Source organism: Eulemur rufifrons, chromosome 7 (assembly GCF_041146395.1).
Source record: "Eulemur rufifrons isolate Redbay chromosome 7, OSU_ERuf_1, whole genome shotgun sequence".
Classification (NCBI taxonomy): Eukaryota; Metazoa; Chordata; class Mammalia; order Primates; family Lemuridae; genus Eulemur; species Eulemur rufifrons.
The window spans coordinates 188,637,025-188,657,530 of NC_090989.1; the positions used below are offsets into that span (position 1 = coordinate 188,637,025).

General features: G+C 43.3%; 2 protein-coding genes and 1 non-coding gene across 5 annotated transcripts in view; 1 reads left to right on the forward strand and 2 right to left on the reverse strand.

The window, feature by feature from the left end:
• The window catches only part of TATDN2 (TatD DNase domain containing 2), a 30,980-nt gene that overhangs the window by 2,724 nt on the left and 7,750 nt on the right, over positions 1-20,506 (forward strand). For 2 of the 3 annotated variants that reach the window (XR_011234107.1, XM_069476136.1), the window contains exons 3-4: positions 6,607-7,140; positions 18,433-19,317. Coding sequence is in view for 2 of the 3 variants with exons in the window: in XM_069476136.1 (XP_069332237.1) it covers positions 6,607-7,140; positions 18,433-19,317 (1,419 nt within the window). In the remaining variant the exon portion in view is untranslated. Of the gene's footprint in view, positions 1-2,490; positions 2,520-6,606; positions 7,141-18,432; positions 19,318-20,506 lie in introns of those variants that run through there. The other variant, XM_069476137.1, reaches the window with a different exon arrangement.
• LOC138388997 (small nucleolar RNA SNORA61) lies at positions 11,255-11,391 on the reverse strand. Its single transcript, XR_011234443.1, has one exon. It is a non-coding gene; the product is annotated as a small nucleolar RNA SNORA61 (small nucleolar RNA).
• LOC138388282 (ubiquitin-conjugating enzyme E2 D3) lies at positions 11,934-13,397 on the reverse strand. Its single transcript, XM_069476138.1, has one exon. It carries the CDS (start codon positions 13,194-13,196, stop codon positions 12,753-12,755), a length of 444 nt encoding a protein of 147 aa, XP_069332239.1. The 5' UTR covers positions 13,197-13,397; the 3' UTR covers positions 11,934-12,752.

Below are 20,506 nucleotides of genomic sequence, written 5' to 3' on the forward strand. Positions count from 1 at the left end.
TTAATCCTTCTTGATACAATTTCAGAGGACTTGGGTACAGTATAAAACAGCAATTGATTAAATTTAGCTTCACTGACAATTACATATAAAGTGAAGCCTAGTGTCAGGAAAGGCAGGAAATTTATTGTACTTACTCTTTCTGGTGTGCTGTATCTTTGGCTCAGGCTGTCCTGGGAACTCAAGAGCTGAGGGCGTGGCCTCTAATTTGGGTGGGTCTAATTCTAGGATGGACCCATCTTTCTCATTAAGGCCAAAGGGGCTTTGTGCCAGTTTCATGGTTACAGGAAGCACTTGAGGGTTATTGAGTGCCACTCTGTTGTGTCTTGGAGTGGTGAGACAGCTTCTTGGGAGCACATAGTCTGGTGGGAGGGCTGGAGAGGTAGTCACATGACTGCCCACAGTGTGGGCTACTGGAGAGCTAGGTAGGGGCAGATTGCAGCAAGGTCTTAGGAGCTAAGGGAATTTGGGTTCTATCCTATGGCCAGTGGGTTTTATTCTAAGGCAATTTGGATTGGATTCTAAGTCTTAAGAATATTTATATAGGATTCTATACAGAGGAAAGACAGATTTGCATTGTAGAAAGATCACTCCTGTTGAATGAGGATTTTGATATCCTAATTGTCCATCGCTACCACTACTAAGGTCTTTGCCTAGGGGGTGTGTTTGTCTGTTTAAAAACAAGGTATAGGCCGGGCGCGGTGGCTCATGCCTGTAATCCTAGCACTCTGGGAGGCCGAGGCGGGCGGATCGTTTGAGCTCAGGAGTTCGAGACCAGCCTGAGCAAGAGCGAGACCCCATCTCTACTAAAAATAGAAAGAAATTATATGGACAGCTAAAAATATATATCGAAAAAATTAGCCGGGCATGGTGGTGCATGCCTGTAGTCCCAGCTACTCGGGAGGCTGAGACAGGAGGATCGCTTGAGCCCAGGAGTTTGAGGTTGCTGTGAGCTAGGCTGACGCCACGGCACTCACTCTAGCCCGGGCAACAGAGTGAGACTCTGTCTCAAAAAAAAAAAAACAAAAAAAAACAAGGTATATTACTTTACTCATCTTGATGAATTACAAAATGCCTCTTTTACCTTTCCCCTCCATCTGCTCCTCCTCCCTGCTTGCTCTGCCGTGTGTGAGCTTGTTTGTCTAGTAAGTCCTAAGTCCTGTCAGCACGTACAGCTAAGTGACACTCAGAAAAATGGCATAATCTCCCCCAGGTCCTGCCAGGGTACCCTCACTTCTGTGTCTGCTTTGTAAACTTTGAGGGGTACACGCTTGGCTTTTGTCCTTTTCCCCTAGCCTTCAACACAGAGGCTCTGTGCCAGGTCCCAGAATATTCAGAGGGGAAGACGTTAGGCTGGGCATTTTAGAATCACTGCTGGCTGACCGCACATTGTTCCTTTCTTGACAGTCATTTGAGAGGTTTTCTCAAATTTTATTGTTACCCTTATGATCTTAGCTTACTCATTATAGGGAGGTTAACTGTATTATGAGCACCTTCATGTACTCTATATTTAGTCTTTATTATGACATATCTAAATTTCTACATTCAATTTAGGGAAGGAAGAATGGAAGGGAAAATTTGAGCATTTATGATGTGATAGACTCTGATCAGCTGTGATTCTTAGTGTTTGACCTATAGACTGTCACATCCTCCTAAGAGTCTCATGACGTAGGTGGTATTGTCTCTGCATGTCAGTCAACAAATAGTTTCATATCAATTAACAAATACTTGAGCACCTACTATGTGTAGGCACTGGGAAAATGAGACTTGGAAAGGTTAAATAATCTTACCAAGGCCATGTGGCTTGTAAGCAGCAGAGCTGTGGGATAATCCCAGATTGGTCTGACTTCAAAGCCAGTATGCTTTGCACTGCTGCCTCTGGGCGCACCTGGTGTGCCCCAGCCTGGCGTCGGATGCGAACGGTGGAGAGATGAAGGCAGCAAGGTCCTTCCCTTGATGAGTGCTGGAGACACCCAGGCTCAGTAAAGCATTGAGTAACTTGGCTCTTGAATGATAGATCTTTCACAATATCCCCCTTCCTGCATCTTCCCTTGGCGGACATCCAGTGCTTGGGTGGAGAGTGCTAGAGGCTGGAAAGTTATTTTACAAAAGCCAAGAGCAGTAAGGCAGTGCTTGACAGACTGAGAAATCCCTTGCTACAGGGCAGTGTACAGAGTGCTGTAACAGGATTGTTTGAGGTACCCGAGGGGCAGAGGAATGAATGTCTAACCATTCGGAAGGTCTTCACAGAACAGTTGGCATCTGAGTTCTGGTGGGCAAGGAGGAACAAAGGACATTTCAGGCATAGAGAACAATGTGTGTCCAAAAGGTGTCAGGAAATGCTGCTTGTCTGCAATGGTTGGGCACTTCTGGCCCCAAGGTCCTTCTTCTCCCTCTTCCCTAGCACCTTTCTGCATTCCTTGGACATTTGGGTGTTTGGAGGAAGATGGGAGATGATGCTGGGCAGCAAGGCCGGGGCGATGGCTTCTGATGTACTGAGAAGTTCGGGATGCGTTCTGTAGGTAAATGCAGAGCCATTGAAGGATCTTAAGCTGGGGCACGCCATTGTGGGATTTGCATTTTATTGCTGCTCTGGCACACTGGAGGAAGGCTAGGAGGGAGAAGGCGGGGAGCTGGCTGGGAGCTGCTGTGATTGTTCAGGTGAGTGGTGGCGGTGGGGCTGGAGCAATGCCTCTGCTTGGGCTTCCCTCCTTTCTCTGGAGATGCACAGTTCACCAAGCAGTGCTGCTGGGAAGAATGAAATCTCGGTTTGGAAGCAGGTACTTTGTCTCCTGCGCTTTCTGCCCACGTTCTGCCTACTCCTTACCTTTAGAGCCTCTTGTCACCTGTTGAAACTTTTCCTCAGTGACTTGGATCCATCATAGGGCCTCACTGTCTTTGACCCCTCCAGCCTTGGATAGTGTTTCTTACTTTCATATTTTCACTATTCTTCTCCCTTGGTTTCCAGGATGTTAGGGAGGACTTGAGTTTGAATCCTGTTTCTGCCACTTACAAGCTGTGTGGCACTTTCCCCTTCTGTAAATGAGGAATGACAGCTGTAGCAGCTCTGTAAATTGTAAATCCGTATGAAGACATACAGTATGTTACTGTATTCCTCATCTTCAGTCCTGGGCTTCACGACCAGAGCTGGCAAGCTGCTGGTCCATGGACTGAATGTAGCCGGCTAGGTCTCTGGAGTATTTAAATTTTTGCAAAATTCACATTAAGAATTTATGACCTCAGCCCAAATCCCTACATTGAACTCCAGACTTGGGTGATCTCCCCCTCCCCACTTTCTGTCCCCTTTTCTTGTTTGATTTTTCTCCATGTCATTTATCACTCTAACATATATATTTCACTTATCGCTCTGCCTTTCCTCTAGTTTTCCCTTCCCTCACCAACTGTAGATAAACTGCAGGAGGCAGCTGTTGCTGTATGTTTCAGTGAATGTTAAACCTGCACATCCAGAATAGTGCCTGCTGGCACAGAGTAAGTGCTCAATCAGTACTTGTTGTATGGATGAAAAATGCATTAAATTCAAGATTTATGGTTTTACTTGAAAAAAGCCAGAATCTCTAACTCTGGGTCTGTACTCCCAAGTGGCATTAGTGGGCTTGAGGTGAGGAGCAGCTGCTGTTCTGAAGGACAGAAATAAGATGTGCCAATGACTGTGTGTGAGGGCGTGATGGGCCAAGGGTGGCAGGTGGTTGTGGCAGTCAGAGAAGTTGGCAGTGGAGGAGTAGCTGGGAAGTCAGGCTGTGTCCTACAGGGCAGTTCCAGGGAGTTTAAAGTTTAATGTTAATATTTACTAGAATTAAATATAGAAAGGTATAAAGAAAACAAAAATGGCCTGTGATCTCCTTGCCCAGATAATCCCTGTAGACACGTTAGAAAATTAAGGAAGTAAGAAAATTTAGTAGGTTCAGAGAAGGTCAAAATGAAAGTAAAAGCAGCCTTTCCTGTTCATCTCCCCAAAGTTAGCAGCTGCCAACAATTTGAGCATTTCCAGAAAAAAATGCTATGCGTAGGCCAGGTGCAGTGGCTCACGCCTGTAATCCTAGTACTTTTGAGAGGCCAAGGTGGGAGGATTGTTTGAGGCCAGGAGTTTGAGACCGGCCTGAGGAACACAGCAAGACCCCATCTCTACAGAAAAATGAGGAACTTAGCTGGGTGTGGTGGTGAGCGCCTGTAGTCCCAGCTACATGGGAGGCTGAGACGGGAGGATTGCTTGAACCCAGGAGTTTTAGGTTACAGTGAGCTGTGATGATGACACTGTAGCCCAGGCAATAGAGTGAAACCCTGCCTCAAAAAAAAAAAAAAAAAAATTATTATGCCTATACTAACATCTGTATTTGAATATATTTCCAAAGGTTTAATGATTTTTAAAATAATATATTTTTTTCCTCTGGTCCTTGAATCAGGATAATGATTTTTCTTTTTTCTTTCTTTCTTTTTTTTTATTTGAAATAGGGTCTCACTATGTTGCCCAAGCTGGAGTACAGTGGCGTGATCAGAGTTCACTCTAACCTTGAACTCCTGAACTCCTGGCTTAGCCTCCTGAGTAGCTGGGACTACAGGTGTGCACCACTATGCCCAGCTAATTAAAAAAATTTTTTTTTTTTTTTAGAGATGGAGGTCTTGCTGTGTTGCCCAGGCTGGTCTCAAACTCCTGGCCTCAAGCAATTCTCCTGCCTTGGCTTCCTGAAGTTCTAGGGTTACGGGCATGAGCCACTGCACCTGGCCTCTTAAAATTATTTTTTTAAACAAAGATACTATGTGCTTCTTGGAGGAAAAAATGCCAAACTGTACAAGAAGCTTATAAGAACCTAAGCCTCCTTCCACTTCATGCCCCAAAGATATCCATTATAAACAGTTTATCTTTTTAGGCTTTGTTTGTAAGTATATACATATAAAGTATTTTTGCCTTTTCAAAAGTGAGAGGACCTTGTATTTGTTAGTCTGCTACTTATTTTTTTACTTTTATTATGTAGCATGAACGTTAGAGCAACCCTTCTTTTTAAAAGCTGCAATGTGTTTTACGACAGTGGTCCCCAATCTTTTTGGCACCAGGGATTGGTTTCATGGAAGATAATTTTTCCACATCCGGGGGCGGGCATGGTTTCAGGATAATTCAAGTGCATTACATTTACTGTGCACTTTATTTCTATTATTACATTGTCACTTGCCCTTCACTGATAGGGTTTTGATGAATCTGAAAGCAATTGATTTATTATGGTCTCTATGCAGTCAAACCTCTCTGCTAATGATAATATGTATTTGTAGCTGGTCCCCAGCGCTAGCATCACCACCTCAGTTCCACCCTAGATTATCAGGCATTAGATACTCATAAGGAGCCACAACCCAGATCCCTTGAATGTGCAATTTACAGTAGGGTTCGCGCTCCTATGAGAACCTAATGCCACAGCTGACCTGACAGGAGGCGGGGCTCAGGCTGTGATGCGAAGGATGGGGAGCGGCTGTAAATACAGATGAAGCTGCACTCCCTCGCTTGCCGCTCACTTCCTGTGGTGTGGCCTGGTTCCTAACAGGCCACGGACTGGTACCGGTCCACAGCCCGGGGGTTGGGGACCACAGTTTTATGGTATGTGTCTGCTTTTTAACCAGTATCCTGTTTCTGGACATTCCTTGGAATAGACTCCTCTTTTCCTCAGTAGAGGAAAAGAATTAGTGAGCTTGGTGTGTGGAGTTCCTTTCCCTGAGTGTATTTCCTTTTGAGAGAAATTTAATGAATTAGAAGTTTTATTTTAGAGGCTGTAGAATGCCTTGGGTAATGGTCCACTGCTTATGGAATGGCTCTAGGGGAGATTTATGGAGTGTTCTTATACCAGGCTGGGATTAGACTGAATCAGAGTTTCCACAGCAAATTTTGCAGACAAATAATCTAGTTTTCTCCCTGTGGACTCCTGGAGTGAGTGGGTGTGGAAGGGAATGAAGAAGGGAGGCGTCTCTGAGGAGATTTAAGTCGGGGGCAGTTAGAGTCTCCCGTTTGACCTCAGTGCATTCTTTGGGAGACTGAAACACCTTCCAACACCAAGGCTATGATTTGAGGGAAGGCGTTTGCGGAGTACTTTAAGGAGGCCTGGGGTAAAGTGGGAAGAACGCTGCACTGAGGACTCAGGAGATTGGGGTCCCTTGGGCTAGCCCTTCCCCTCACTGGGTCTTTGGGTTTCCTTGACTCTTAGATGTGGGATTGGACCAGCTGGTTTCTGAGGACCTTTTCAGCGGGAAAACTTTGAGCTTCTGTTTCGCCTGTGTGTGTTCTGAAGTGTGTGGTAGTCCTTGCCTTCCAGGAGTTCATAGTCTAGTATAATTAGGCCGTTAATTTCAGCTCATTCCTTCCTACTGTAGTAAGAGTATGTCACCTGATGAGCCGAAGGTGAATAATAAGAAATGGCAGCAATTCAGTCCCTTTTACAGTGGCACTTCTCAGTGGAGTGGGATGAAACCCTACCTGGACAGAAACTTTGCCTTAGCCACAGTGACTTTCCCTTTGGCTGGTGGAACCACCACTGATTTATAACTTGCCAAATGCTTCATGTTACAAAATTGCCTTTGGGACAGTCTTTTCAAAATCTCTTTTTCTTCCAGGTTGATTCCAAAGATAGTTGCGGTAACTCCATGAACTCTGAATGTGCAGCTGAAGCTGAGGGTCAGAATGATACAACTGAGGAACCAAACAAGGTTCAGAAAAGGAAGAGGGATAGACTTCGAGACCAAGGCTCCACAATGATCTACCTGAAGGCTATTCAGGGCATCCTGGGGAAATCGATGCCAAAAAGGAAGGGCGAGGCTGCCATTAGGGCAAAACCAAGTACAGGAGAGCATTCCAGCCGTGGAGGAGGACCAGTCAGGAGTGAAGGACCAACCAGGAGTGGAGAAGGACCAGCTAGGAATGTCAAGGCCACAAGTCCTCAGAAAGAGAAAGAGTCAGCCCCAGAGGTGGGAGTGGAGGAGGAAAAGCCCGTGCTAGAGAGGAGCAACTTCTGCGACAGGAGAGTGGTTGTAGACCCTCAGGAGAAACCTGGTGAGGAGCCACTTGGTGACCGAAGGACAGTCATTGACAAACACTCGCCACCCCTAGAGTTTTTGGATGACTCTGACTCTCATTCAGAAATCCAAAAGGTGAGTAAAGCATCTGGATTTTTAGTTCTCTTAAGAATATTTAGTCTTTCTAGATTGATCCTAAGGGTTATTAATTAAAAGTGGTATTTTACTTAACCAGGACTCTAGGACACAAATTGATGGATCTTTTCTAATATACTTTTTAGAGTTATTAATAAACCTAAATTCAGTGCTTTTTTTTTAAGGATTTATATGTTAGAATGTGGGTCTGGCTGCTGTATAAAGGGTCAAAGTGTAGTAACAGTGGCTTTAATAGAAGTTTGACTTAAGAAGGATGGCTCCATAGTATCAGGATTCTGGTGCCCTTTGTCTTGATGCTCTGCTGCCTCTCAACACAGTATCCATCTTTTGGTGTGAGATGGCTACTCTGATAGGACTCAGAGTTCATTACATTGACATTCTAGCCAGTAAGAAGGGAGAAGAGAAAAGTATGCTCCCTCCCTCTTAAGAGCTTGGCTCAGAAGTTGTGCACATTGTATCTGCTCATGCCTATTGGCAGGAGTCTGGAAACCTGGCTAACACCTAGCCGCAAGGGAGTATGGAAAATTAATCTTCATCTGGGCAGAATTACACCTAAATAAACTTCTATTGCTAGAGAAGAAGAGAAGGATGATATTGGAGGGAAACTAGTGGTAAACTAGTATTTTTAACATAGTTTATAATTGGGGGGAAAAAGTATTTCTCTGCTGTACCCATCTCTGCCCATCCTTTTCTATCTATTGCTCCTCTGGTCTTTAGGCAGCCCTTCTCAGCTTTTAGCTTTTTTTTTTTTTTTAAAGGGACAGGGTCTTGCTCTGTTGCCTGGGTTGGAGTGCAGTGGCATGAGTCATAGCTCATTCAAACTCCTGGGTTCGAGCAATCCTCCCTTCCCAGCCTCCGGAGTAAATGGGACTACAGGCATGCACTACCACACCTGGCTAAATTTTAAATTTTTTGTAGAGATGGGGCCTTGCTGTATTGCCCAGGCTGGTCTTGAACTCCTGGCCTCAAACTGCTTCCCAAAGTGCTGGCATTACAGGTGTGAGCTACTGCACCCAGCCTTAGCTCTTTCTTCTAGTACTTACCTCTGTAATTTCTGAGTATTCTTTACTGTTTACTGGTTTTTCAGTTTAGACATCTGAGGATTTCCTGCTTGGGAAGATGAGAATTTAGTTCCATACGATTTCTGTGGCAGCAGTAGCACCTGCACCCGAGGACACACCGACTTCCCCTTTCAGCCTCCCTGTGTCATTTTAATACCATTTGGGGCCGAATCTTTTTAAGGTTTATTACTGCCATGTTCACAGCTGACTTCGCCTAATGTACTCTGATTTTATTTCCTTTCTTGTAAAACGTTATTTTTTTGAAGTTTATCATTACTTTGTTTTTTCCTTTGGTTTCCTCTGTATCTATCACTAATTTATCCCCAAACTGCTAGAGCCATAAAATTCTTATCAATACTGTCAAAATAAGTAATCTGTTCCATTTTTTTTCTTGGAGGTGTGCCTCTTAAAGCCCTCTTTTGTCCTGTTCTGGTCAGGACTGCTTGGCTTGTTCTTAGGCCAGCTGACAGCTGTCTTTCCGGAATCTTCCTTCATATCTCTCCTGTCTTTTGTCTCCTGTAGTCTGTGTTTTCTTATGTTTTTCCTTGGACTACTCTCACATTTTGTTGGAATACTTTTTCTAGCAGCTTCTTGAGAAAGGGTACATGGGAGGTCTTTTTTTTTTTTTTTTTAATAGGGGCAGGGCCTCACTCTCTCTCACAGCTGGAGTGCAGTGGCATCATTGTAGCTCTTTGCAACCTTGAACACCCTGGGTCCCAAGTAGCTGAGACTATAAGCATGTGCCACCACATCCAGCTAATTAAAATTTTTTTTTTTTTGTAGAGGTGAGGTCTTGCTTTGTTGCCCATGCTGGTCTTGAACTCCTGGTCTCAAGTGATCCACCTGCCTTAGCCTCCCTGAGTGCTGGGATTATAGGCATGGGCCACCATGCCTGGCTGGGATGTACATTTTTTTGGAAAACATGTTTGTCTGAGATTGTCTTTATTTTACCCACAACCTTGATTACAAGTTTGGCTGGCTTTGGAATCCCAGATTGGAAACTTTTTCTTTGGGATTTTTTTTTTTAATAATTTTTTTTGAGACAGTCTCACTCGGTTGCCTGGGCTAGAGTGCCGTGGTGTCAGCCTAGATCACAGCTACCTCAAACTCCTGGGCTCAAGCAATCCTCCTGCCTCAGCCTCCCGAGTAGCTGGGACTACAGGCATGTGCCAACCACCACGCCCAGCTAATTTTCTGTTTTTTGTAGAGATGGGGTCTTGCTCAGGCTGGTCTCAAACTCCTGGCTTCAAGTGATCCACCCACCTCAGTCTCCAAAAGTATTAGGATTACAGGTGTGAGCCCCTGCACCCAGCCTGCTGTCTGTTTTTTAGATTGGGGTTTCAGGAAAGAGTAAATATAAGATGAATTTGTTCAATCCATTCTTTTGCCCAGAACAGTTCTGGGAAATTTTCTTGATGATTTCTATGATAATTTCTTCCTTATTTCCTCCTTCTTTTTGTGGAATGCCTATTAATTTTGTGCATGATCTCCTGGATGGATATTCTAATTTTCTTTTTTCTCCAATATATCTTTTGTTTTTAATTTTCTGCAGGTTTTCCTCAACTTCATCTTCTAACATTTCTATTTAATTTTTTCTTATGTCTGCTAATGTTTTTAATTTCCAAAAGTTTTCTTTTTTTTTTTTGGAGACAGGGTCTTGTTCTGTTGCCCTGGCTATCGTGCAGTGGCATCATCATAGCTCATTGCAACCTCACACTCCTGGGCTCAAGTGATCCTCCTGCCTCAGCCTCCTGAGTAGCTGAAACTACAAGAGTGGGTCACCACGCCCAGATAATTTTTGTATTTTTTTGTAGAGATGGGGTCTCACTATGTTGCCCAGGCTGGTCTCAAACTCCTGACCTTAGGTGATCCTCCTGCCTTGGCCTCCAAAAGTGCTGGGATTACAGGCATGAGCCGCTGTGCCTGGCCTCAATTTTTTTTTTAATAGTCTTCTGTTCTTGTTTCATGGTTCTAATTTCTTGATTTTGCTCTTTAAGGATATTAATAATAGTTTGGGTTTTTTTCCCGTGTTTTGTTTTCTTGTGTTCCTTTGTTTCTTTAGGATTCCCTTTTTGTTTCTTTTCATTTCTGCTTTCTTTATGAATTATTAACGTGACTGGTGTATGATGATGATACATACTTTCTTTCCACTTCAACAAACTTAATTTCTAAGAGCACTGTTTTGGTTTTTTGAGTGTTCTGTTCTTAGAACTTCCTGTTTTGAGGTTTTTATATCTCTCTCTCTGAGAATATTAATTACATAGGTTTGTTTTGAAGTTTTCTTCCAGACTGCTATACGACTATTCCTCTGTGTTTCTTTTTTCCCCCTAAATATTGGTAGAACTCTCCTCAGTATCCTGGCTATCCATTCATTTAAAAAAAACTTTTTTCACACTTTATTAAGCATCAGAATATCCATTCATATTTAAAGATGAAGCACTAACAGCTGTTTGAAAGTTCTGTGTGTGTGATGGGCTTATCAATCGGTAGCCTTCAGTACAGAGTGATGACTTCAGGTAATTTTGTGAGGCCCCTGAATAGATCCGTGGCCCGATCCTCAGGGGCTGCTGTTTCTCCTGGGAGAAATCCTGTGCCCTGCTAGGAGGCACACACCTGGCTGGGAGTGTTCTCGGAGTCAGGCTGAGGGGGTGCCCGGGTTCCCACTGTCCAGTGTGTGATGGTACCTTACCCTTGACTATGTTTCCGTTGTCCCTGATTATTCCATAGTCCCCTTGTTTAACTTTTCCAAGCATGAACCCTCATCTCATGCTGGGTAGGGAATGGGCAGCCCATCTGCACAGGGTGGGAGCACGGATCTAGGGATCTTTTTTTTTTTTTTATTCTAACAAAAAAGGGCCCCCCAATCAAGAGTCAGGAAAGCGGATAGATCCCTCCCTGAATACAGTAAAATTGGTCAGCATTCACTGCATGACTCCCAGCGCTTCACATACATTCCCTCTTTAGCCTTGTTTCCTCTCCCCTATAAATCTCCCTTTAAATGGGGAGAGGAAACAAGTTCAAAGAGAATTCAACCTTGTTGGAAACTAGCCCACATGCCATATGCCAGACTACAATACTGCGAGGCCAGCTCCTTCAGTATTACTTTTCCTCCTTTTACAACCACCAAGACCAGTGTTCAGATCTGATGGGAAAGGGAACCCTAGAGGGTTGGGGATCTTAATATCACAGACTTAGAACTGATTCTCCTGTTTTTATTTCAACTTTACCTTCATTTTGAGAGGTCTGGCACCTCCAAGTCCTGAGTCTTTCTGGGGTCCTGTGATCTGTTTCTGGGTTTTTGTCACTGTAGGCTTAGGTTTTGGCCATCTGTGATCTGCTTAGCGAATAATCATTCATCTGTCTGTTTCTAGCACCCAGTTTTTTCCCCCTTCTGGGTAAACCCTGAATAGCATCCAATTTTTATTTAATTTGCTTTGCTATTTATTTTATATGCTTTCTCCTAGCAGGTTTATGCCTTTTCAAATCTATTTCTTGTAATTTTAGAAGGGTTTTTGGGTGGGAAGGACAAAAACTATACCTGCTATATATATATAATTGGAAATCCCCACATAAAGTAGGTTTTGTAACCTAATTTTCCCACTGAATATTTAGAGGGTGGGTTTTCCGTCTAATATAGATCATCATCTTGTTTGGCTGCCCCAAATTCTGTAGTATGGGTGAACTTTTCTTTTCTTTTCTTTTCTTTTTTTTTTGGTTTATGCAACTTTATTGAAGAAAAATAAATCAATTACTAGCAGAGCTATTAGTTGATCACTCATCCATTGACAACTTGCATCATTTATTCAGTGCTATATTAAACAGTGTATTGGAAGATAGATTAACTAATAGCTCCAAGCCTCCTAACAATTTAAATGAAAATTACAAAATGTTTGAGACCCTATTTTGGAATACAAAGGGTGTTTGACTTCCAATTTCCATTCTCTGTAGAACAAGAACAGGTCATTCCTTTATTGACATGCATAAAATACATCACATTTTCTGTTCTGCTGATGCTATAAATTCAACACCAATTCTCCAGCCACATCAGTTATGAGCATAAAGTATATCATGTAACCTCAAATCTCTAACAGTGGAAGGCTCAAACAAGAATGGATGCTGCTAGAATAATGCTGCTTCCTGGATGTGACAACTGAGCATCCATCTCCCTCCCCCTCAGATGGTTTCTTCAGCATGTTAGAGCAGTGAGGAATGTTTTAGTCTCATAACCAAATTAGAGTGAAGACATTGGCCACATAATACACATGCTCCATTTTTTAAAAAATTCTGAGTCTTGGGCAACTGTTCTCTTGTAACTACTTTACAGTTTCTAAAAGCAGTTATTGTCCAAAGCTGGAAGAACTTAAGTCTTCTCAGATGAGCATGTGAATGAATGGAGGGAGGTAAACAAAAAATAAAATTAAAAAAGATGAGGTCTGATAGGGGAGCAGCCGGATAAGAAAATCAAAAAAGGAACAGTAATTTAAAGTTTATTCCAGCTATAATGCAGGTTATTCTGACTTTAAGGTAGCATCACATGGCATACTTCTGAGTCCATTCCCGAGATATTCTGTTGTACTTATCTCTGTCTGTTTTATAGATCCGTGCAATCTCTGGCACTAGGGGGTCATCTGGGTTTGGATCACATAGCAGTGAACAAATGGATAAAAGAACTTTAGAAATAGTTAAAGCAGGAGACCACTGTGATCTTAGAATATCGAGACAAATGCTGCCATTACTGTTAATATTTGGATGATAAATTCTTGTTGTAAATGCAACCTTAGGTGGTTTGAAGGGGTAGTCTGTAGGAAAATGAATTGTCAGAAAGAATACACCGCCTTGATACGGGCTGTCATTAGGTCCCATAATTGTGGCTTGCCAATGAAACATATCATCCCCAACTGGACCTGCAGAACATTGTGCTGGAGGGTCACGGGCCAAATCACTAAGTTCCTTATTAATCCGTTTCAGCGCCATAGTCTGTGCTTTTCGTCTGACTCCTCACTGTATCTCGGTGTGTGCTCAAACGTCCGGCCAAAACTCTTGATGATCCGGGCGACGGAGGAGGATCGTCTCGTCTCACACCGGCTCTGCCAGACACAGGCGCAGAGGGGCCGGGGCCTCCCTCAAGCTGCGGCCTCGGCCTCCCCGCGCGGCAGCTGGTGCCTCCCCGGCCCTGGGTGAACTTTTCAAAGTTATACCCGAACTAATGTTTGTAATACGAAACGTTTAGGTCATCTGTGTTATGTATCTGTTTGGAGGCAGCATAGTATGGTAGGTAAGCACAGGAATTTTGGGATCAGACCATTTGGGTTCAGATCCTGGCCCTGCCACCTGAATGTGGTCTTGAGAAAGTCACTTCACCTCTTTGAAGCCCTGGTTTCTTCCTGTATATAAGAAGGGATAGTTCTTCAAATGTTATCATAGTTAAAAAACTAATAATATAGGGGTTAGCAAACATTTTCTATAAAGGACCAGATAGTAAATATTTTGGATTCTGTGGGCTATATAACCTCTGTTGCAGCTATTCAACTCTGAATGAAAGAACCATAGACAATATATAAGTGGATGGCCCTGTGTTCTAATAAAACTTTGTTTACACCAGCAGGTGGGGCATTGGATTTGGCTTATGGACCACAGTATGCCGAACCCTGAATTAATACATGAAAACACTTTCTCAGTCCTAGAATGTAGTAGGCTATCAATCAGTGTAATGTTAAATTTTACTATATGGGCCGGAACCTAAGGCAATCTTGAAGATAGGCAGTCTCCCATTTTTTCAAAAAGAAAATCCAAAAACCTTTAATTGGCCAACTTGACTATATAAACCTTTCAAGGATTTAGATGACATAAGTCTGTTTATGTTATGTATTTCTAGGTACATGTGCATTTTTGAAATTACTTTTCCCCACCTCACTCTGCCATTTTCCTATCCAGTCAGTGCTTAAATTTCTGTTTCATGATTGTTTTAGTTTGTTTGAAACAAGATCCAAATATGTACCATATGTGGCAATTTCTAAATGTGTCAAGTCTTAGTCTCTGTAGATTTCTCCCGTCATCCTCTGTGGCCAAGATGTTGTAATTTATCTGTTGTAAGAAACGGGGTCATTTGTCTTGTGTAGTTTCCTGCAGCTGAGAGTTTGCTGATGAGATATAGCACTTTTGAATCTGTGTGATGTTGCTGGAAATTTTATTCCAAGTTGCACATATCATATTCAGGCAGTCTCTTTCCATTTTTCCTGGAGGTGTGTTTTTAGGATTGCCACAATGTGATCATCTCCAGTTATTTTTAGGTTACATTTTGAGTAAATGTATTCCCATGGTTTAGAAATAGAAGGTATTTAGTGGAAAGTAGCTTTCTAAGTGCCTTTTTCCTCCACCTTGGATAACCGCTATTAGAAGTTTCTTGAGTATTTTTTTCAGTGTATCTTTAACCATATTGGGTTTTTTTTTTTTTTTTTTTGAGACAGAGTCTCGCTCTGTGCCTGGGCTAGAGTGCCGTGGCATCAGCCCAGCTCACAGCAACCTCAAACTCCTGAGCTCAAGCAATCCTCCTGCCTCAGCCTCCCGAGTAGCTGGGATTACAGGCATGTGCCACCATGCCTGGCTAATTTTTCTATATGTATTTTTAGCTGTCCGTATAATTTCTTTCTGTTTTTAGTAGAGAGGGGGTCTCGCTCTTGCTCAGGCTGGTCTTAAACTCCTGAGCTCAAACAATCCGCCCACCTCGGCCTCCCAGAGTGCTAGGATTACAGGCGTGAGCCACCGCGCCCGGCCTCATACTGTTTTTTAACAGTGATCTTAAACAAAAAAAGTGATTCTTAAAAGGTTTGTTAAAAATAACATCTAGAACTTATAACTGTGAGGTCACGTCCCCAGGAATAATAATTAAATGTTACATTTCTTTGCTTCCCTCTTCCCTCTTCCCTTTTTAATTTTTTTATTATTTATTTTTGAGGCAGAGTCTCACTCTGTTGCCTGGAAAAGTACCATGGCATCACCCTAGCTCACAGCAACCTCAAACTCCTGGGCTCCAGCGATTCTCCTGCCTCAGCCTTTGGGTAGCTGGGACTACAGTTGTGTACTACCATGCCTGGCTAATTTTTTCTATTTTTAGTAGAGATGGGGTCTTGCTCTTGCTCAGGCTGGTCTCGAACTCCTCACCTCAAACGATCCTCCCGCCTCGGCCTCCCAGAATGCTAAGATTATAGGCATGAGCCACCGCATCTGGCCTGTCTTACCTTTTTCAAAAAACGGGTTTAGTGAACCTCTGTAAGCATCCAAAATTAGCTTGGTTGAGGTCTATTTGGGGTTGTCTTCTTCAAGCAAGTGTATACCTTTTAAGATAAGAGCCTTTGTAAGGATTTGAATATAAAGTGATTCCTTTTCTAAGAGATCAGTTTTGGGGAGAAAAACCTCACCTTATATTTGGCCTTTTTTTTTTTTTTTGAGACAGGGTCTTGCTCTGTCACCTGGACTAGAGTGCAGTGTCGTCATCATAGCTCACAGCAACCTCAAACTCCTGGATTCAAGCAATCCTCCCAGCTCAGCCTCCCAAGTAGCTGGAACAACAGGCACACACCACCATGCCTGGCTAATTTTTTAAATCTTTTGTAGAGACAGCATCTCACTATGTTGCCCAGGCTGGTATCGAACTCCTGTCCTCAAGCAATCCTGCCTCGGCCTCCCAAAGTGCTAGAATTACAGGTGTGAGCCACTGTGCCCGGCTCTTCACAGATAATTTTTAAAAAACCTTTTATGGGAAATTTCAAACATATTCAAAGTAAACAGAATAGTATAATGGATCCCCACATACCCATCACCCAGCTTTAAGAGTTCAGATTAAATTTTAAATGTGCTGTAAATTTAAGTTATTTTGCATTTTAGAAAAGATTCTTATTTGGATATTTCTGCTATTCAAGAAAGCAATAGCAGCAAGATTATCTAAGGCAGGAAAATATAAAGCAGGAAATTTATAATTCATTTAAATTTTTGTTACCAATATTTGTTTCCTTTTGGAATATAGCTACAGATATATAGAATTAGTATAGACAACAGTAAAAAAGTGTTGTCCCAGTTTAATCAATTCATAATGCTTCTTCACAGTGGATTTTTTGTTTCATTATGTGAATTATATTTAATTATATTAAGAAAAGAACTTTGTAAGGCCTCTGACTTACAAGGAGAAATGATGGCACTTAAGTTTTTTTTAGCATGAGTTGATATCTGTGTGCTTCCCATATTTCTCAAACCTGGTCTGCATCAAAATGACTTGGAGAATTAAATACTGATCGATTCCTTGGCCCCACTGTGGACCTACTGAATCACAATATCTCAGGGTAGAGTAGGCCTTAAAAATTTGTGTTTTTTTTTTTTTTTTTTTTTTTTTCTTATTCATAGTTCCACATCTACCTGTAAAAAATTTGTTTTTAAAACACCCCAGTTGGTGATGTTGCGAAGCTAAGTTCAGGAACCATTATATCATTTATTTCTTTTTTTTTTTTTTTTGAGACAGAGTCTCACTTTGTTGCCCAGGCTAGAGTGAGTGCTGTGGCGTCAGCCTAGCTCACAGCAACCTCAAACTCCTGGGCTTAAGCGATCCTCCTGCCTCAGCCTCCCGAGTAGCTGGGACTACAGGCATGCACCACTATGCCCGGCTAATTTTTCTATATATAGTTTTAGTTGTCCATATAATTTCTTTCTATTTTTAGTAGAGACGGGGTCTCGCTCTTGCTCAGGCTGGTCTCGAACTCCTGACCTTGAGCAATCCACCCGCCTCGGCCTCCCAGAGTGCTAGGATTACAGGCGTGAGCCACCGCGCCCGGCCTATATCATTTATTTCTACAAATTAATTCTGCAACTGTTTGTGAGCATTTACTACATGCCAGGTACTGGCCTAGGCGTTTGGGAGACATCAGTGGAAAAAAAAAAATTCCTGGCCGGGCGCGGTGGCTCACGCCTGTAATCCTAGCACTCTGGGAGGCCGAGGCGGGTGGATTGCTCAAGGTCAGGAGTTCGAGACCAGCCTGAGCGAGACCCCGTCTCTACTAAAAAATAGAAAGACATTATATGGACAACTAAAAATCTATATAGAAAAAATTAGCCGGGCATAGTGGCGCATGCCTGTAGTCCCAGCTACTTGGGAGGCTGAGGCAGTAGGATCGCTTAAGCCCAGGAGTCTGAGGTTGCTGTGAGCTAAGCTGACGCCACGGCACTCACTCTAGCCTGGGCAACAAAGTGAGACTCTGTCTCAACAAAAAAAAAAAAAAAAATTCCTGACCTTGTGGAACTTACATTCTAGTAGGGCTAAATTGATTAATGCAAGGTATGGTTGTTCCGGTTACTATTGCTAGCCATTGGCTTAAAATAACTTATTTTGTTCCCAATTTTGCAGATCAGGAATTCAGAAAGGTCTAGACATGGCAGGTCTTGCTTGGGGGGAGTCTCTCATGTAGTTCCTTTCAGATATTGGCAAGGCCTGCAATCATGTGAAAGCTTGCTGGGCTAGACAAGATGCTGGTTGTCAGCTAGGATGTCAGCTGGGTTATAAACTGGCATACCTATGGGTGGTGTGACTTCTTATGCGGTACTTGGCTTCTCTTGGAGTGAGCAATTTGAGAGAAGCAGGTGGAAGCTGCTGGTTCTGACTGAGCCTTGGAAGTTACACAGCTTTACTTCTGGTGCATTCTCTTGGTTACACTTGAGTCTCTGGGTTGGCCCAGATTCAAGGGGAGGGGTCATAGACCCCACCTCTCATTGGGGAGTAGTGTAGGGGCTACAAAAATAATTTGGGCACACATTTTAAAACTACCACAACTGTTGTGGTTTTGCATTTTGAATATATCGGATACGTTGTTAGAGATGAAAAGCTGGGCTCTGCCTCCAAACTCCCCAATACGGAATGTGTTCTAGAGAGTGTTTTTCTCAAGAGGGGTCATTAAGAAAGGGAGTGCATGTATAGCATCCCCTTTAGGAGTGGCATTATGAGACCATGGTCACAGGTTTATTCCTTGAACCTGATATGACTATTCACAGCTGTAACTTGGCTGAGTTCTGGAAATTGTGAGGAAACCAGGTGACAAGGTGAGCTAATGAGCCAATGCAAAGCCTTCCCTGTGGCCAGAAAAACCAGAGCTTATGTTCTGCTGCTGACTGAGTATGGGAGGTAGTGTTCATGTAGGAAGCCTAACCCGTTGTTATTTCTGTTCTACAGCATAAAGATAGGGAGGTGGTGATAGAGCGCCTCTCTTCAGGAAGTGACTGGTCTGATGTGGATGAGGTCTCCACAGTCAGATTCTCTCAGGAGGAGCCTGTCTCACTGAAACTCCCAGCAGCTCCAGAGCCGCCGCCTTTCACCACAGACTATGTCATGTACCCGCCTCACTTGTACAGTAGTCCTTGGTGTGACTACGCCAGCTATTGGACCAGCAACCCCAAGCCTTCAGCCTACCCCTCCATGGGCAGCAGCAGCAGCAGCACAGCCCCGGCTGGGAGGAGCAGCCGGAGTCTCCTGAGTGACTATTCCCCCAACTCTACAGTGAGCTCCCAAAACACCTCCAGAGACTTGGAGGCCACAGAGGAAGGCAGATCCCAGAACTCTAGGTCATTTAGTTTCTCCAGAAGCTCAGAAGAAGAAGAGTTGAAGGAGAAAAGAACATTCCAAGAGGAGACGCCACTGCGTCCTTGTGGAGGACACACATCTAGCTCCCTTCCTCGGAGCCACCGGGAGCCAAGCCTGGAGGAGGGCTTCATTGATACCCATTGTCACTTGGACATGCTCTATTCCAAGTTGTCTTTCAAAGGGACTTTTACCAAGTTCAGAAAAATTTATAGCAGCTCCTTCCCTAAGGAATTTCAGGGCTGCATCTCTGACTTCTGTGATCCTCGGACACTAACGGATTGCCTGTGGGAAGAGCTGTTGAAAGAAGATCTGGTTTGGGGGGCCTTTGGCTGTCACCCTCATTTTGCACGTTACTACAATGAAAGTCAAGAAAGAAATCTTCTGCAAGCCTTAAGGCACCCCAAGGCTGTGGCATTTGGGGAAATGGGCTTGGATTACTCTTACAAGTGTACCACACCTGTCCCAGAACAGCACAAGGTAATGAAGCTCTCTTTAGTCTGCTTAGAGTTTTAATTCTTTTAGTTATTGAAACCTAACAATAAGGATTTCTCTACTTTTGGATCTGAAGAAATTAGAATCCCAGGACAGGTGCTGTGGCTCACGCCTGTAATCCCAGCACTTTGGGAGGCCAAGGTGGGAAGATCTCTCGAGGCCTGGAGTTCGAGGCTGTAGTGGGCTATATTTGTGCCATTGCACTCCAGCCTGGGTAACAGGGCGAGACCCTGTCTATTAAAAAAAAAAAGAAGAAGAATTTAGAATCTCTAAAAATTTACTTGCTCCCATCCAGACCATCTAGATGTCATCTTTCAAATGCTTCACAAGCTATTTTTAATTTTTCAGTTTTATTATGTAAGAGAGGGGAGAGTTACTTTGTGGGTGCTTATGATTAAAGGTAGCAGTATCAAAATATTTGTTTTCTTTCCTTCTTGGGAAGCAATAAACTTTGGATTTTGGTTTCATTTTTTTTAAAGTTAAATATGTTCATTGCAAAACATTTGGAAAATGTAAAAATGTATAAAAAAGGCAATTTCCCATTCAACCAGAGATGAGACTATTACAGTCTTTTTTTTTTTTTTTTTTTTTTTTTTTTTGAGACAGAGTCTCACTCTGTTGCCCGGGCTAGAGTGAGTGCCGTGGCGTCAGCCTAGCTCACAGCAACCTCAAACTCCTGGGCTCAAGCGATCCTCCTGCCTCAGCCTCCCGAGTAGCTGGGACTACAGGCATGCACCACCATGCCCGGCTAATTTTTTCTATATATATTTTTAGCTGTCCATATAATTTCTTTCTATTTTTAGTAGAGATGGGGTCTCGCTCTTGCTCAGGCTGGTCTCGAACTCCTGAGCTCAAACGATCCGCCCACCTCGGCCTCCCAGAGTGCTAGGATTACAGGCGTGAGCCACCGTGCCCGGCCAAGACTATTACAGTCTTAACATATTTCCTCATAGTATTTTTTGAGCACGGCATTTTGGCAAGGGAAAAGTTGTAGCATTTCAACGGAAGTTTCTGAAGGAGCAGGACAAGGAGAAAGACCCTCCCACTCCACCTCTTCCCTGGTTCCGAGGTTGAATTTGTTCTTGGAGAATGTGCTTCCTTCCTGGACTGGCATGGAGGCCTGAGAGGTCTGAGTCTGCATGTCCAACAGCCTCCAGGCACTGGGCAGCAGGCA

Coding starts and splice junctions, on each gene's coding strand:
- LOC138388282 (XM_069476138.1), bottom strand. CDS start 13,196: ATGGCGCTGAAACGGATTAATAAGGAACTTAGTGATTTGGCCCGTGAC.